This window comes from Corella eumyota, chromosome 1 (assembly GCF_963082875.1).
Source record: "Corella eumyota chromosome 1, kaCorEumy4.1, whole genome shotgun sequence".
Lineage (NCBI taxonomy): Eukaryota > Metazoa > Chordata > Ascidiacea > Phlebobranchia > Corellidae > Corella > Corella eumyota.
Window position 1 is genome coordinate 3,706,582 of NC_137490.1, and position 19,732 is coordinate 3,726,313.

A 19,732-nucleotide genomic window follows, 5' to 3' on the forward strand; every position below is an offset into this window, starting at 1 on the left:
GTTTGCCCATCACTTGGGTGCAGTAGTGAGCTATTTTTCTCATTAAATTCTTGTATGAATCGGTCACCATTTTTTGGATTTTATTCATACCCTCAATTTTTAACTTCTTAAGTTCATTAAATTCATCGTCCGTTGTATTTTCTTCGATATCTGGCAAGGAACTTAGTTGTTTCGTTACGTTCTCTCTCATTATTTTAATTTGGTCGCCAATAGACAACGATTTGGCCAACAAATCAGCATCTTCATTTTCTGCATTTGCACATTTTAACAAATCCGAACAAAATTCACGTAGGTCGTTATTAATGACGTCATCGTTATTTCGCACCCGAGCCGCGTTTAACAAAGCTGCACTTTGAATTAAACAAATTTTGTTCGGAGCCCTTGATTTGTAAATAAGTCCTAGTTCGCGGATGAATACCGCTGAGTCTTGAGGGATTATTTCTCTCCCGTTTGGATAGCAAGATTCTTTAAATCGTTTAACAACTTCAGCTTCAGCTTTAACGCTATCTTCCATTTTAAAACGACAATGCAAAATTGAGGTTTAATTTACAAGTCGACCTAAACCACAGTAACCTATTAAACATTCTCTATCTAACACAACACTTGAATAATTTGCTGGTTTGTGCTTTCGCCTATAATATAGCAGTAAAATAAAGTTTAATATTAATATTACCAGTGGGTGTTTTATTACAGTCGCCTTACTTATTACTGGTATATATATATACTTCCTTTTCAAGGTATACATTTGGCACTACCAATTTGTGCTCTAATTTCAGGTATAAATTTTTAATGATTTGAACATTAACCTGTCTTTAATCATCTACGCCGCGTATATGCCTAAAATAAGGTATCGATACCTTTAGTTACATACAAAAAAAATGTAAATCATATATTACATATCCCGCAGTACCCTAAGCAAACTAACAGTTACAACATTATAAAAATGCCATTGCAAAATCTAATCAAACAGTGGCAATTTAAATTTGTTTAACCATTGCTAATAAACTAAACTGACAAATGATGTAAACGTAGACGAACAACTTCTTTGTCTGACTTTTATTGTTTTTAATGGTTGACTGAACCAATTCGTTTGTTCAAATGCAATGAACTATAAACAATATTTAGAAATATTTTAACTTTGTTATAGTAGCTAAGCTATTAGTGATTTTTAAGAATGCCATATACTTTTTAAAAAATTTAACATATTCTGTTTAATGAGGTATTTAAAGCTTAATAAATAAATTTATTATTAAAAACTTTTTTGCGTTTATTTTTGGAAGATTGTATCAAAAAAAACTGAGTCTACATACATTTAAGCCTACATACACATATAATAAACTTTTCGCAAACAAATATGAAATTTTACAAGCTTTAAATCGAAGGTCGTTGTTGTTTACAGCGCAATACATTTCTAAAAACCGATCGACCGTTTTATAGCGCTGTCAACTGTTTCAACGTTACAGACTACACAATCGGTGTAGAGTAGGTATGTACGACTACCGTTATTACTTGTTTGCTATCTTTTTAAAATGACATGGCTATCATGTTTAAACAATGGTAGCCTAAAACGTAACATGTTGCTTATGTTTACCATAGGATGTCGCTTTGCTTAAGAGTTTGGTAATTTTAATAAACAGGAACACTAAAAAGCTGACATGTAGTTTCGTATTCTCGCTGTATTACATTTCCTATATTGAATTTAGTCCTGTAATTTAATCGGTCACCTGATCGGTAATTGCGACACAATAGGATATTTCTTTTGTAAGTTACAGTTTATCAATCAAAAAGTTAAATCTTTAGTCACTAAAAAAAAACAAAAAGAAACTTTTTATTTTTGCGGTAAGGAACACTGCGTCATCATTTAACTGCGATGATATATCTTGATATTTTTTTATTTTTTAACAAACGTTTTCCTGTAGGTTACAAAAATATTTAGTTTAAATTTGAGGGTGCACTGAATTTTATTTCAAAAACATTTTGGTAATGAAAGATATTTTTATGTTATTTGACAAAATAACAATATTGTAAAAAAAAAAAAAATGATCAATTTATTCCTAACTATAAACATTTTATTCAAGTTTGTTAATTTTGTAAAAAAAAATATGTAAAAATTTTTTTTTAACTTACAATTATTTCAAAAACCACATATATACAAATGTACACAAAAAAGGGAATTGTTTAAATTTACTTAAAACAACAGAACGTTTTAAAGTAGCACAACTCTATCATAGGGTTTACAATTAAAAATAGCTGCGCATCGTTAGGATTAGCACAGAATGACAATATATCTAAACTCTTTTGAAGGTGCTTTAAAGCATCTGTGTATTTTTGCATTTGAAATTCGGAATCGCCTAGTATTAAATAAAGTTCAGCCAAAGAATGATCCGTTTTAGGGTTGGCAGACATGCGTTCGTCAATTTCAGCCAGTTTGTTGAAGTGTACCAACGCTTCTTCGTGCTTGTTTAATAAGGTAAGGCAAATTCGACATTTGTTATGGGAAGCCGCTAAGTTGTTGTTTCTAGCAGGATCGTCAATCATTTTGTCAAAGTACAACAGTGCATTCTCAAAGTGGCTTAAAGCCTCTTTTGTCAACTCTAGGTTCATGCAGCAAAATCCGCGCTCGTAATAAACTTTTGCCCAAATGAAATCACTTGGTGTGGGTTGTATAAATTTCGCAACGTTTATCCACGAATTGAAATTTTTAAGCGCCAGTTCGTAATCTTCTAGATCCATTCTAGCAGTAGCAGTTCCTCTATAAATAGTGGCTAGTTTATGAATTTCACAACTATTGACGTACTTTTGTGCCGATTCGAAATTTTTTAGCGCTTTTTGATAATTCTGCAGTTTCTGAAAACAACCAGCAATGCTTGTATACGTTTCAAATAAAATATTCTCATATAATTTACGCTCTTCGCTTAACAAGTTTAAAACTTTAATTAAATACTCCAAAGCTGAAGTATATTGCTTTAAGTTATAGTAACAATCACCAGTATTGTAGTAAATGGTGGCAATTTTTACAGTAAAACGTGGGTGTGGGTAAAGTGGTGGGTTTAATTCTTTAATAGTGATAGCCTCTTTAAAACATGTTAGTGCTTCCTGTGTTCTTCCTAATGCACTTTCAGCTGTACCAATGTTATTTAAGCAATCTGCCATTTTGCAAGCATATTTAGCATTTAAATTTGACTCGGATTTGTAGAGGTCAAGAGCAGCTTTAAACTGTTTTAATGCGTTGTGATCGTCTTTTAGTGCATAATAACATTCTCCCAAGTCACTTAAAAAATCAGCAGCTTCGATATCCAAAATGCCATTACTTGATTTTTTTCTTATTTTTAAACCCATTTCCGCGTAGTGTTTAGCATCCAGTATATTGCCTGTATTAAACAAACACATTGAGTAATTTCCAAAGGTTGAAGCTAATAGAAGATCACTTGTATTGTCTTTGGAGATTTTCGTTCGAATCTCAACCGATTCTTGAAAAAATGGCAACGCTTTGTAGTGAAAGCCAAAGTCACAATGACACAGACCAATGTTACTTAATACATCAGCAATTTCTCTTTCTTGTTTGTCATATTTATCATGAGTTCTCTTAATTTCTAATGCCTTATTAAAAATGTCAATAGACTGTTCATATCTGTTCATTTTACTTAACACATTCGCCATGTTATTGTATTGGTTGGATTTAAAAATAGGATTTGGTAAAACTGTTTCCAAAGCCATTTCATAATACAACAACGCCTCTTCATAATTTAATCCTAAGCGAAAGTTGTTTGCCAATGAGATATATAATTTACTAAAATCATAGTTTAATTTTTTCTTTGGCGCCTGGCGTTTGTAAATCTCCAACGCTTTTAAAATAAAGCTTTTTGACCGAACCAATTCGTTTTTGTCCTGAAAAGAATTACCAATATTAATAAAAACTCGAGCAATATCCATGTCGATAGTTTGGTCTTTTGATATTCTACTATATATGTCAAGAGCTTTGTTGAAATTGGAACGACATTGCTTTTTATTACCTAGGAATGAGTGGCATAAGCCAATATTGTTTACTAAACCAGCGACATTACCATCCCTGTCTATCATATTAGGATTGGAAATCTGTTCTCTTATGATAAGAGCCTTGTTAAATAATTTTAAAGCAACGGTATAGTTGTCCAAGTCTAACTGACTGGCGCCAATATTGGTAAATAATCCTGCAATTTTCTCGTTAAGTTGCTTATTCTTGGTAAGAAACACTGCGTCATCATTTAACTGCGATGATATATCTTGATATTCTTCAATATTAGAAAATCTGATTTTTAAAGAAAGCTCAAAGTATTTGATTGATTCGTGGTACCTAAATAAATGACGCATGCACATTCCCATATCATGATACAAACTAGCAATTCGACCATCCCTTGAAGCATCTAATGACTTGCTAGTGAACATATCAACACACATTTCATAATATTTTAAAGCCTTAGTGTACTCCTTTGTTTCTGTGAAGCACCAAGCCAAGGTAGCATAACAATTCTCTTCTCCTTCAACATTTCTTTGTATTAGTTTTTCGGCCTCATCTACTGATTTAATATACTGCTTAAAATGATACAATATTTTTGGTGCTAATTGCCAAGATAGTTTTAGACCTTCGTGCATATCCATCATTTTTTCTTGGAGATTATCACAAATTAAAAAGTAGTAAACCAAGCTTCTAATACCAACTTCCTCAATCAAATCTGAATTTTCTTCGTTGTTTTCAATTGTATCTTCTTGCGAACCTTTCTTCACGTAAATTTTGATTCTAGCCTCGCATGCTACAGAAATAATAAATTTTAAATCAATAGCATCATTATCAGTTATCAGTTTTTTAGCATGTAGTCCGTTAATAATGTCAATACACGACGAACATTTAATTCCATGTAATCTTCCCAATGCTGCAACAAATATTGTCGAAGTTCTGTAAACAATACTTTTGATATTAAAAGTTTCTTTGTCAGATATAATATTAAGATTTTTAAAAACGCTAAAGTCATTCGTTTGCTTTTTTACTTCATCTCGAATTGAATTAATAAATTCTTCTGGATTACTAGACTTTATGTAATCTAACTTTTCTTGAACTAATTTATTGAATTGTGAGTACAAAATATCGTTGCCCGCAACAAAGCAAGAAGTAGTTAGCATGTCAGCTAAGTGGTATCCATTTTTAATATCTTGTTCTTTTTCTACAAGTTCAGCCATTTTTCTCACTGGTTTAATAAGTTCTAATGTGAAATTTTTATTTTGAGTTTTCTCAGTGCGGCCTAAGGGAAACTTACATGCGTGAGGAATCATTCCATCAAACGAAATTCCTCTTGTTGTAACCTCATCATAATACCAACCATAATGTGGCAATTTTGGATCGTTTAAGGTTGGTATGGCAACACATGGAATTAATGTTTCTCCCAAATTGATAAGTAAAACTTGAAAAATGACCGACCACCATCGAAAGTATTCTAAAATGTCTTCGTAGTTCGGTGTTTCTATAATGTTATCTTCCAATATAATCACGTTCTCGAAATCTGAATAAGGAGTAATTTCATTTCTTGATATTGACCCTAGTCCAACCAGAGCAAACTCACAAGGCGGTTTGCCCATCACTTGGGTGCAGTAGTGAGCTATTTCTCTCATTAAATTCTTGTATGAATCAGTCACCATTTTTTGGATTTTATTCATACCTTTAATTTTCAACTTCTTTAATTTATTAAATTCATCGTCCGTTGTATTTTCTTCGATATCTGGCAAGAAACTTAGTTGTTTTGTTACATTCTCTCTTATTATTTTAATTTGATCGCCAATAGACGACGATTTGGCCAACAAATCAGCTTCTTTGTTTTCTGCATTCCCACATTTTAACAAATCCGAACAAAATTCACGTAGGTCGTTATTAATGACGTCATCGTTATTTCGCACCCGAGCCGCGTTCAACAAAGCTGCACTTTGAATTAAACAAATTTTGTTGGGAGCCCTTGTTTTGTAAATAAGTCCAAGTTCGCGGATGAATACCGCTGAGTCTTGAGGGTTTATTTCCCTCCCGTTTGGATAGCAAGATTCTTTAAATCGTTTAACAACTTCAGCTTCAGCTTTAACGCTATCCTCCATTTTAAAAGGACAATGCAAAATCAAGGTTTAATTTACAACCTAAACCACAGTAACCAATTAAACATTTGGATAATTTACTGGTTTGTGCTTTCGCCTATAATAAAGTTATAACATATTGTTAAATACCGGTATTATCCGTGTTTAATACAGTAACTTTATATTTAAAAGTATATATATATAATATATATATATATATATATACGTATACTTCCTGTTTTAAGATAGACACGGCACTGCCAATTTGTGCTCTAATTTCAGGTGTATTAAATCTATTTCATTAAACATTTATTACAGTACGGTTCAATTAGTTTAAACTTGCTTTTTATTTTAAATGTTTTTAAAAACAAATCTGTCCTTAATCAGTTAAGACCATGAAAATAAGGTATTGATACCTTAGGTTTAATACAATAAAAATGTAAACCATATATTACATATCCCGCAGTACCCTTACAGTTACAACAGTTATACAACATTATAAAAATTTCTACTGAAAATCTAATCAAACAGTTGCAATTTAAATTTGTTTAACCATTGCTAAAAAACTAAACTGACAAAATCTTTCTTTTTTGATGAATTAAACGTAGACGAACAACTTCTCTGTCTAACTTTTATTGTTTTTAATGGTTGACTGAACCAATTCGTTTGTTCAAATGGAATGAACTATAAACAATATTTAAATATATTTTATTTAACTATGTTATAGTAGCTAAGTTATTAGTGATTTTTAAGAATGTCATATTTTTTTTAAAAATTTAACATATTCTGTTTAATGAGCTATTTAAAGCATAATAAATAAATTTATTATTAAAAACTTTTTTGCGTTTATTTTTGGAAGATTGTATCAAAAAAAACTGAGCCTACATACACATATAATAAACTTTCGCAAACAAATATGAAATTTTACAAGCTTAATTAAAGGTCGTTGTTGTTTTCAGTCCAATACATTTCTAAAAACTGATCGACCGTTTTATAGCACTGTAAACTGTTTCAACGTTACTGATTACACAATCGGTGTAGAGTAGGTATGTACGACTACCGTTGTTACTTGTTTGCTAAGTTTTTAAAATAACATGGCTATCATGTTTGAACAATGGTAGCCTAAAACGTAACATGTTGCTTATGTTTACCATAGGGTGTCGCTTTGCTTAAGAGTTTGGTAATTTTAATAAACCAGGAACACTAAAAAGCTAACATGTAATTTCGTATTCTCGCTGTATTACATTTCCTATATTGAATTCAGTAAGTCCTGTAATTTAATCGGTCACCTGATCGGTAATTACGACACAATCGGATATTTCTTACGTAAGTTACAGTTTACCAATCAAAATCAAAAAATTAAATCTTTGGCCATAAAAAAGCAGAAAGTTTCTGTCTGCAAGAAACTTGCGTTGTAATCGTTGTTCAGTGCATAATAACATTCTCCCAAATTATTTAGAAAATCAGCAGCTTCGGTATCCAAAGTGCCATTACTTGATTTTTTTCTTATTTAAAGCCAATTCGGCGTAGTGTTTTGTTTTGCCTGTATTAAACAAACACATTAAGTAATTTCCAATGGTTAAAGCTAATAGAAGATCACTTGTATTGTCTTTGGAGATTGCTGGTTGTTTTCAGAAACTACAAAATTATCAAAAAGCGACCGTTTATAGAGGAAACGACCGTTTATAGAGAAACTGCTACGGCAATGATGCACAGCTATTTTTAATTGTAAAACCTATGATAGAGTTGTGCTAATTTAAAAAGTTCTGTTGTTCTAAGTAAATTTAAACAAGCTCTTTTTTTGTGTACATTTGTATATATGTGGTTTATGCACACAGGAGAATAATTGTAAGTTGAAAAAAATATATTTTTTTTTACAAAATTAGCAAACTCGAATAGAATGTTTTCAGTTAGAAAAAATATTAATCGTTTTTTTGTTTTAATATTTTTCACAATATTGTTGTTTTGTCAAATAACATTAAAATATTTATCATAACAAAATGTTTTTAAAAAAAATGTTGTTAGTTGGGTACAAGTATATAAAATTCTGGGAAATTCTTCGAAAAATAAACTCTGTATTTAATTAATGTCTACGTTTATTGGGTGGCGTACGTTCAGTAGAACGAAAGCGGAAATAAATAGTTTAAAATAAGAGTCAATACTAGAAAAACAAGGTTTAAAGTTGCCAAGCAAAACGAGTTGTCAAACCGCAAATTCGATAAACAAGTTAAAGTTAGAAGCACTCGATGTACTTTTAAAAAAGAGAAGAGAAATACGCCTAAGCCTGCCAGCACTTAAATAAAAACTTGGTATTAAATTAGCATGAAGTAAGCTAAGTAGTAGATTTATTCAAAATAAGCTACAAATGACTATATCATTGCTTTGTGCCATGTCTCCCATAACCGCTGAAACTTTGCTCACGTACACATAAGTGTATTTAGTACTTAAAGTATAAAATAATTTTGTTTACTCAAAAGTTAAACAAGTTTACAGAGTGGCAAAAAATAAAATTTGTTTAATGTTTAACGCGAGTTTTAATGTGAGAATAATCTAGAAAGTGAGAATAATAATTAATAGATCAGGAAAAGTTAAAGTACATAGTAGTTAAAAATAAAATTGGTGTACATAGTCAAATGTTTCGATAAGAAAAAAGTATTATAAATTAATTAAAAAGCAATATGTTACTTTTTTAACTGCAACTTATTTATTTTACTTTAAGGTTAATGAACTGCAAAGTATCTTTCGATTTACTGTTAAAATAAAACAACATGCAAAATAAGTAGCTGTATAAACTATTGCTGAAAAACTTTATAGGGTAATTATTACAATAAAATTGTAATTTTAAAATGAAAGATAGCGTTAAAGCTGAAGCTGAAGTTGTCGAAATCTTGCTATCCAAACAGGAGGGAAATAAACCCTAAAGACTCGGCGGTATTCATCCGCGAACTAGGACTTATTTACAAAACAAGGGCTCCGAACAAAATTTGTTTAATTCAAAGTGCAGCTTTGTTAAACGCGGCTCGGGTGCGAAATAACAATGACGTCATTAATAACGACCTACGTGAATTTTGTTCGGATTTGTTAAAATGTGCGAATGCAGAAAATAAAGATTCTGATTTGTTGGCCAAATCGTCGTCTATTGCCGACCAGATTAAAATAATGAGAGAGAATGTAACGAAACAACTAAGTTCCTTGCCAGATATTGAAGAAAATACAACGGACGATGAATTTAATGAACTTAAGAATTTGAAAATTAAAGGTATGAATAAAATCCAAAAAATGGTGACTGATTCATACAAGAATTTAATGAGAGAAATAGCTCACTACTGCACCCAAGTGATGGGCAAACCGCCTTGTGACAATTTCAAGAAATGAAATTACTCCTTATTCAGATTTCGAGAACGTGATTATATTGGAAGATAACATTATAGAAACACCGAACTACGAAGACATTTTAGAATATTTTCGATGGTGGTCGGTCATTTTTCAAGTTTTACTTATCAATTTGGGAGAAACATTAATTCCATGTGTTGCCATACCAACTTTAAATGACCCAAAATTGCCACATTACGGTTGGTATTATGATCAGGTTACAACAAGAGGAATTTCGTTTGATGGAATGATTTCTCACGCATGTAAGTTTCCCTTAGGCCGCACTGAAAAAACTCAAAATAAAAATTTTACATTAGAACTTATTAAACCAGTGAGTAAAATGGCTGAACTTGTAGAAAAAGAACAAGATATTAAAAATGGATACCACTTAGCTGACATGCTAACTACTTCTTGCTTTGTTGCGGGCAACGATATTTTGTACTCACAATTCAATAAATTAGTTCAAGAAAAATTAGATTACGTAAAGTCCAGTAATCCAGAAGAATTCATTGAATCAATTCGAGACGAAGTAAAAAAGCAAACCAATGACTTTAGCGTTTTTAAAAATCTTGATTTTATATCTTACAAAGAAACTTTTAATATCAAAAGTATTGTTTACAGAACTTCGACAATATTTGTTGCAGCCTTGGGAAGATTACATGGAATTAAATGTTCGTCGTGTATTGACATTATTAACGGACTACATGCCAAGAACGTAATAACTGATGATGATGCCATTGATTTAAAATTTATTATTTCTGTAGCATGCGAGGCTAGAATCAAAGTTTACATGAAAAAAGGTTCGCAGGGCGATACAATTGATAATGTCGAGGAAAATTCAGATATTTGTGAGGCGGTTGGAATCAGAAGTCTAGTTTACTATTTTTTAATTTGTGATGATCTCCAAGAAAAAACAATGCAAATTCACAAGGGTCTTAAACTATCTTGGCAGTTAGCACCAGCTGTATTGTATTATTTTAAGCAATATTCCAAGTCCGTAGATGAAGCTGAAAAGCTAATACAAAGTGGTGTGGCCGAAAAAGAACTATGTTATAGTGTTATAGCTTGGTGCTTTACACAAACAAAGGAATATACCAAAGCCTTGAAATATTATGAAATATGTATTGAAATCTACACAAAGAAATCCTCGAATGTCACATACGATGATCATATAGCTAGTTGTTACCATGATATGGGATGGTGCATGCAATGTTTATCTAAACACCGGGAATCTCTTAAATACTTCAAACAGTCTTTAAAAATGAGACGTTCGCATATGAAAGGGTATAATGATGTAAAATTGAATGATAATAAAGATGTCGTATTTCTTGAAAGTAAAGCTGAAAACATACAACTTGCGGAATTGCATACCAACATTGGCCAAAGCGAGTTCAAACTTGGTAATTTTAACGAATCTTTGACATCATTCGGTAAGGCCTATGTTACAAGAGAATATATATCGAAGCCTGACCTATTAGGTACAGATCGTAAAATTGCTTGGTTATTGGAACGCATAGGACTATGTCTTTTTTATTTAGGAAACAAAGAGAAGTCATTTTTACATTTAAGCAACGCTCTTGCCATATACGAGAAAACATCATTAGAATATACCACCGACGCTTCATTAGATAGAATTTTTCAGACAATAAGACATACTTTAACTGACAAAAATGAACTTGAACATTGGATAAACCACTTTTTCAAAACCGATAAGCTTTTCAAACGGTTAGCAATCGGGAACCCAAGCAACAAAAGTAACCACAATTACTATTTAGTGAGCTTTAAATCCCAACCATTTTTAAGAACGAAATACGCTCTTAAAATGGCAGATTGTTTAAATGGCATTGGCATTGCAGAAAACGAGTTGGGAAGAACACAAAAGGCACTTGCATGTTTAAAAGAGGCAATTACTATTACAAAATCTAACCTACCGCTTTACCCACACCCAGGTTTTAACGCTAAGCTGGCCACCATATACAACAACACTGCTAATTGTTACCTCGACTTGAAGCAATACACTACAGCTTTGGAGTATTTAAACATAGCTTTAGAATTGTTACAAGAAGACCACAGGTTATACCACAACACTTTATTTGAAGTGCATAAAAATATTGGTCGATGTTTTTATCGAATTAAAAGTTATCAAAAAGCGTTGGAAAATTACATATTGGCACTTAAGTATTTGGATAGTCCCGCAAATTGTAAGTTAGCCTTCGTTTATAGGAAAATTGCAAGCGTTCATATGGATCTTAACAATTATAAAACAGCACTAAAATACTTTGGTTTATGGCTAGACTTGGCAAAGCTTATACACTTGAGACCAAGTGATTATATTTGGTCAGTTGTTTATTATCATAGCGGAACTTGCTGCATGACCCAAGGATTAACAAAACAAGCTTTAAGCCACTTTGAGAATTCGCTGGCGTTCGCTGAAAAAACAACTAACGATCCCGATAAAAACAACAACCTAGGGATTTGTCATATTGAATGCCGAATTTGCCTTACGTATTTAAACAGGCACGAAGAAGCTTTGGTTCACTTTAAAAAACTAGTCGAACTGATCGAACTTAACGGTAACGATGTTCAATGTTGGGCTGTAACTCTTATAGAACTAGGCGATAACGAATTTCAAAAAAAAAATTACACAGAAGCTTTACAATTATTTGAAAGTGTTTTCAAAATTTTGGATAACCCGGCACTTAAACTGTTATCCATTGCAAACCAGATGGCAGAATTGTGTTACTTTAAATCATTTTGTTGTTACAAGTAAATGTAATGTTGTATGTTATTAATGCCAACGTAATATGCTTTAAAATTTCTACACAAATTTAAAATTTACCTTTACCGTAAAGTTGAACGAAGTAGAATGTAGTCCTTTAGTTAAAAATCTTGTCGCTATTTGTAATAGTTCTTCACTTTTTGTAATTAAATCCTTATGAAGATGCTTTTCTGAAGAATATACCGTATTTTACCAAAAACTTGATACTGTGCTATAATAAACAAATTTTAAATCAGTTAAGTTTTTATTATTTTAGAGAAATTTCCTTTTTTAAAATGTGTTAACAAAGCCTTAACAGTAGACTTAATTAAAGCTTTTATTATAGTAAAACTGTCTGGCGGTTTACAGCACAAAAACCACTTTTTTCTAAAGCAAATTTCTTAAAACGTTACGAAAAAGCTTTTTATTTACATTTTTTAAATTTAAAAATATTTAAATTTAAGTTATCACAAATTAATTTTTTTTTGTATATATCTTTATCCTCGATGTGGGAAAGTCGAATGCGCGACTTAAACATAGAGTAACATCAGTTACTCCGACCGAGTCTCGAGTTGCCTGTGGCAGTTTGGGATATTACAAATTATAATTGCCCGATAATTATACTGCTGATAAAGTGTTGGCTCAGCAGGAGTTCACACCGTTTATAGCGCCTTACTCAAGGGCGCTACAGCATGAGAACAGTGGGTATTGAACCCACGACCTCATGTGTGGTGTAGCTAGTGTTCTTACCACTACACCACGCTGCCGGTCTTATTCACCCTAATCGTTAAGTTAAACAAAAAAGAATGCTGATTGTAATAAAAAAACAGTTGAACAAGTTGATTTTGTGTAATATTATCCTTCCTTGTTCGGTATTGTAACATAAATTTGTCTTCCTGTCGCTTTAACGTTTACCTATTTCGTAAACTACAAATCTCGCACCAAGTTCAGTATATAACAGATGTATTAACAAAACGATAACCAACACTATAAAACAACCTAACACAACCGTTTATCAGGCGGTTCACTACGCCCCACTCATACTATTCATTTCTTACAGTTTTAAGTCACGTGATACAGACAACAGAGATAAGATGTGCTCACGTGACTAAAGGTGTAAGCACGTGTCTAGGAACAGATAACAAGTTATAGCAAAACAATTAAATGGCGGATTTTTTACAATATGTATTATATCAAGCTAAATACTAATTTTGTTAAAAAAATTAAAGTTACAAATTTGTCGTTTTTTAAAGTGTAATTCTACTGTGATACAACCGTTTTCATGTATTTCATTATTGTGACAAACATTAAGGCATTGTCAATAAAGCGCTTCTATTTGTTATTTTATAAAATACGTTAAAAATATACATTTTACCATATTTGCTTATTAAAAAAACACGTATTTCGATCAGTAAAAAAAACTGAGTGCACTATTTAAAACAACAATAAGATTTTTTTGTTTAAAGACTGTAGACTTTTCTATTTTGAATAGTATATAGACATTCTATAGGCCTTTATGTTTTATTTTCATTGAAGTAACTTCCTATCATTTAAAGCATAAACAATTTTACTTCAATTAAAATCGAGATACAATAGGCTTTTTATATAACTTTGCTATTTGATATATTAAAATCAACTATCAATGCATTAATAGTTGCCTTTTATAAGGAAGAAGTAATTAGCAAATCTTTGAAAAAATCGATTTTTCAAAAAAAGTTGTTGATTTTAATACTTTACAATTATTTTGGATATTTTAACATTAATATTACTGACTGTCATATCAACTAGGAAATTATTTTAGTATTGTGTTAAATCGTTTTTATTTAACGAGTTGTTATGGTTTAGACCGCCTTGTAAATTAATCGTATTTTTAAACAGTTATTTTAAATGGAGGATAGCGTTAAAGCTGAAGATGAAATTGTTAAACGATTTAAAGAATCTTGCTATCCAAACGGGAGGGAAATAAACCCTCAAGACTCAGCGGTATTCATCCGCAAACTAGGACTTATTTACAAAACAAGGGCTCCGAACAAAGTTTGTTTAATTCAAAGTGCAGCTTTGTTAAACGCGGCTCGGGTGCGAAATAACGATGACGTCATTAATAACGACCTACGTGAATTTTGTTCGGATTTGTTAAAATGTGCGAATGCAGAAAATAAAGATGCTGATTTGTTGGCCAAATCGTCGTCTATTGCCGACCAGATTAAAATAATGAGAGAGAATGTAACGAAACAACTAAATTTTTTGCCAGATATCGAAGAAAATACAACGGACGATGAATTTAATGAACTTAAGAAGTTGAAAATTGAAGGTATGAATAAAATCCAAAAAATGGTGACCGATTCATACAAGAATTTAATGAAAGAAATAGCTCACTACTGCACCCAAGTGATGGGCAAACTCCCTTGTAAGTTTGCTCTTGTTGGACTAGGGTCCATTTCAAGAAATGAAATTACTCCTTATTCAGATTTCGAGAACGTTATTATATTGGAAGATGACATTATAGAAACACCAAACTACGAAGACATTTTAGAATATTTTCGATGGTGGTCGGTCATTTTTCAAGTTTTACTTATCAATTTGGGAGAAACATTAATTCCATGTGTTGCCATACCAACTTTAAACGATCCAAAATTGCCACATTATGGTTGGTATTATGATGAGGTTACAACAAGAGGAATTTCGTTTGATGGAATGATTCCTCACGCATGTAAGTTTCCCTTAGGCCGCACCGTAAAAACTGAAAATAAAAATTTCACATTAGAACTTATTAAACCAGTAAGTGAAATGGCTAAATTTGTAGAAAAAGAACAAGATATTAAAAATGGATACCACTTAGCTGACATGCTAACTACTTCTTGCTTTGTGGCAGGCAACGATATATTGTACTCACAATTTGGTAAATCAGTTCAAGAAAAGTTAGATTACATAAAGTCCAGTAATCCAGAAGAATTCATTGAATCAATTCGACACGAAGTAAAAAAGCAAACCAATGACTTTAGCGTTTTTAAAAATCTTGATTTTATATCAGACAAAGAAACTTTTAATATTAAAAGTATTGTTTACAGAACTTCGACAATATTTGTTGCAGCCTTGGGAAGATTACATGAAATTAAATGTTCGTCGTGTATTGACATTATTAACGGACTACATGCCAAGAATGTAATAAGTGATAATGATGCTATCGATTTAAAATTTATTATTTCTGTAGCATGCGAGGCTAGAATTAAAGTTTACTTGAAGAAAGGTTCGCAAGGAGATACAATTGAAAACAACGAAGAAAATTCAGATTTGATTGAGGAAGTTGGTATTAGAAGCTTGGTTTACTACTTTTTAATTTGTGATAATCTCCAAGAAAAAATGATGGATATGCACGAAGGTCTAAAACTATCTTGGCAATTAGCACCAACAGTACTGTATCATTTTAAGCAATATTCCAAGTCTGTAGATATGGCCAAAAAACTTATACAAAACAATGTTGAGGATAAAGAGAACTGTTATGCTACTATCGCTTGGTGCTTCACAGCAACAAAGGAGTACACCAAGGCTTTAAAATATTATGAAATGTGTGTTGAGATGTTCACCAGCAAGTCATTGGATGCTTCAAGGGATCCTCGAATAGCTAGTTTGTATCATGATATAGGATGGTGCATGCAACATTTATTTAGGTACCGCGAATCAATTAAGTACTTCGAACTTTCCTTAGAAATCAATAATTTATTGATTGAATATTTGAGTACACCTACTATTTTGAGTAAAATTTTTATTTTCTAACACGAAAGATATAGACAAAACTATTGCATGGTTATTGTTTTACGTTGGTCGTAGCGAGATGGAACTTAAAAACGACAAAGTTGCAATATCATTGTTCGTTGAGGCTTGTGACATACTAGAATCTATTTCCAGCCCGGATCTGTTGGATAGAGATCGTAAAATTGCTCAGATAGTCGCTGCTATTGGATTATCTCATTTTTCTTTAGGAAACAAAAAAGAGTCAATTTTAAGTTTAAAAAAAGCTCTTGACATATACGAAAAGACATCAGCTGACTGTACGATCGACAGGGACATAGCTACACTTTTTCAAAAAATTGGAATTTACTTTAAAGAGGAAAACAGACAAGAGCTGGCAATGAACTACTTTTTAAAATCTAATAAAATTTACAGCCGCTTATTACCAAGGTTAAAATTTAGTAATGAAGTTAGTCCAATTTACTGTTCAATGGCGGAAAACTTGTTCTCTTGTTTTAAATATGAGGAAACGTTGTTGTATTTGCAAAAGGCTTTAGAACCATCACCAACCCATCTCATCTTTAAATCTACTATATACTTTAAAATGGGAAGAGTGTTTCGAAAAATGCACAGATACAACCAATCTCTCGCAAACTTTCAAAAGTCACTGGAAATCAGAAAAACTTGTGATAAATATGATTTACAAGAGAATGAAATTGCTATTATATTAGACGGCATCGCCAACATCCATTGTAAATTGGGATTTCCCCAAAAAGGTTTAGAGTTTTTTAAAAAATCGGTTGAGATTCTAGCAAAGGTGTCAAAAGACATAGAACTTGATCCTCGCCTAGCTTCGGTTTTAGTAAATTACTCAATGTGTTTGTATCAGAACGGTAATATACAAGATGCAAAACACTATGCCGAATTAGGCTTGGATGTACACAAAAGATTAAGCGATAATGGTATTTTAAAAATTGAAGCAGCTGGTAATTTATATCATCTTGCAAATTGTTATTACGAACTTAAAGATGACCAAAATGCCTTACACCATTTCAACCTTGCACTTCAGGTCTTTAAATCCCAACCATTTTTAAGGACGAAATACGCTCTTGAAATGGCAGATTGTTTAAATGGCATTGGCATTGCAGAAAACGAGTTGGGAAGAACACAAAAGGCACTTACATGTTTAAAAGAGGCAGTTACTATTACAAAATCTAACCTACCGCTTTACCCACACCCAGGTTTTAACGCTAAGCTGGCCACCATATACAACAACACTGCTAATTGTTACCTCGACTTGAAGCAATACACTACAGCTTTGGAGTATTTAAACATAGCTTTAGAATTGTTACAAGAAGACCACAGGTTATACCACAACACTTTATTTGAAGTGCATAAAAATATTGGTCGATGTTTTTATCGAATTAAAAGTTATCAAAAAGCGTTGGAAAATTACGAATTGGCACTTAAGTATTTGGATAGTTCCGCAAATTGTAAGTTAGCCTCCGTTTATAGGAAAATTGCAAGCGTTCATATGGATCTTAACAATTATAAAACAGCACTAAAATACTTTGGTTTATGGCTAGACTTGGCAAAGCTTATACAACCGAGACCAAGTGATTATATTTGGTCAGATGTTTATTATCATAGCGGAACTTGCTGCATGACCCAAGGATTAACAAAACAAGCTTTAAGCCACTTTGAGAATTCGCTGGCGTTCGCTGAAAAAACAACTAACGATCCCGATAAAAACAACAACCTAGGGATTTGTCATATTGAATGCCGAATTTGCCTTACGTATTTAAACAGGCACGAAGAAGCTTTGGTTCACTTTAAAAAACTAGTCGAACTGGTCGAACTTAACGGTAACGATGTTCAATGTTGGGCTGTAACTCTTATGGAACTAGGCGATAACGAATTTCAAAAAAAAATTACACAGAAGCTTTACAATTATTTGAAAGTGTTTTCAAAATTTTGGATAACCCGGCACTTAAACTGTTATCCATTGCAAACCAGATGGCAGAATTGTGTTACTTTAAATCATTTTGTTGTTACAAGTAAATGTAATGTTGTATGTTATTAATGCCAACGTAATATGCTTTAAAATTTCTACACAAATTTAAAATTTACCTTTACCGTAAAGTTGAACGAAGTAGAATGTAGTCCTTTAGATAAAAATCTTGTCGCTATTTGTAATAGTTCTCACTTTTTGTAATTAAATCCTCATGAAATAGCCTTTTTTGAAAATATACCGCATTTTAACAATAGCTTAAAAGAAAACAATTTAAAAGTTATATAATGACACTGTACTATATTGCCTAATAAACAGATCTTTATTCGGTTAAGCTGTTATTATTTTAGAGAAAATTCCTTGTTTAAAATGTGTTAACTAAAGCCTGAACAGAATAACAAATTAAAGCTTTGGTTGGCCTTAATAATATTACAACTGTCTGGTGGTTTACGGCACTTCAGCAAAAAAAAACACTTTTTCTGAAGCAGGCAGCACAAAAAAGCATAATTCTCGAAACGTTACTAAAAAACGTTTTTATTTACATTCTTAAAATTTGAGAATATTTAAATTTTAGTTTATCGAAAAAATTAGTTAAAACTTCATATTTCAGGTCGTTAATTACTTTATTGTTTCTTCTTAGAAATATACAAATTCACAAGAAAACACACAAAATTGTCATAAAGTGCAAAACAGTTAATTCAAAAGATGAATTGCACGGTAATAGGCAGAACATAAATTAATAAATGGCTTACTTTAAGCGATTACTACAAAATAAGATATACTCGTATAGTTATAAAAACATAGACAGCAAATTAAACATGTTTTATAAATACAACATACACTAAAATTTGTATTTGCACCGTATTTTTAAAGCAGTACTGTTCATTTTGATAATAAATCATGAATAAATATTCAATTGGAATAAAAATTCGACAGAACAATAAATTGATCCATCACGAAAGCACAATAAATAATTTATTTGATTTATTACGAAATATTTTGCAAATTATTATAAACTCTTTTGCACATAATTTTTAGATGGCCATACTTTAAGAAAGCAAACGAACAAAAACTAGGTTATGGCGTTTATATCATGGTATTTATTAACACGCAATTAAATTACACAGTGCGATAACACTAACAATGGTATTAATATGTTTGGTCAAAAAATCAAGAATAAAAATTATTTAAAATTTTACAATGACAAAAACACAATATTAGAGTTTCGGACCAAATATGAAAATTACTAACTAGTACAGAATAAACTATTGATATTAAGTTGAACCAGAGGTTGAAGTGCTTGAAAATTTGCTTTCGGGGTTCGAGAAAGAATTAAATTTATCCAACATAAAAGTTTCGGCGTCGACCGCTTCTTCTTTTTCCCTAAATAAAAAAAATCAAATTTTGGAATTTAAAATAGAAAAATCAAATTTTAATCAAACCAACAATTTAAAGATTTTAAAATTCAAATTATCGGATCACTTGTACTTTACAGTTCTCAGAAAAAACTCTTATAGTTTGCGGTCCTAGCTATTTCGTTTCTGCACTTTACTATCCTAGCTAATTCTCTCTCTCGTCTTATCAATTTTCGAGAACAGTTAAGTTCAGTGATCCAAGTTATCTTACTTTAATCTTTGTTCCTCCAAAAGTCCAACCAGTTCGTCTCTTTGCTCCACAACATCCAACATCCTCTTCAGGATGTCTTTTTCCTGCGCCAACTGCTCCGAGGTCTTCCGAGTGTCTTTATTTTTAAAAATAAAAAAAAAAATTTA

The 19,732-nt window shown here is 31.6% G+C and overlaps 2 protein-coding genes across 10 annotated transcripts in view; both read right to left on the reverse strand.

Annotated features, from left to right (window-relative positions):
* Nucleotides 1-1,904: 1,904 nt before the first annotated feature.
* On the reverse strand, nucleotides 1,905-6,204 carry LOC145752732 (uncharacterized). The gene has a single exon (XM_082569063.1). It carries the CDS (start codon nucleotides 6,112-6,114, stop codon nucleotides 2,185-2,187), a length of 3,930 nt encoding a protein of 1,309 aa, XP_082425189.1. The 5' UTR covers nucleotides 6,115-6,204; the 3' UTR covers nucleotides 1,905-2,184.
* Nucleotides 6,205-18,570: 12,366 nt separating this feature from the next.
* The window catches only part of LOC145763885 (protein-methionine sulfoxide oxidase mical3a-like), a 28,561-nt gene continuing 27,399 nt past the window's right edge, over nucleotides 18,571-19,732 (reverse strand). For all 9 annotated transcript variants that reach the window (XM_082575430.1, XM_082575439.1, XM_082575434.1 and 6 more), the window contains 2 exons: nucleotides 19,587-19,701; nucleotides 18,571-19,343 (listed from right to left, as the gene is read on the reverse strand). In XM_082575430.1, the coding sequence (XP_082431556.1) occupies nucleotides 19,235-19,343; nucleotides 19,587-19,701 (224 nt within the window). In that variant the 3' untranslated portion in view covers nucleotides 18,571-19,234. The remainder of the gene's footprint in view (nucleotides 19,344-19,586; nucleotides 19,702-19,732) is intronic.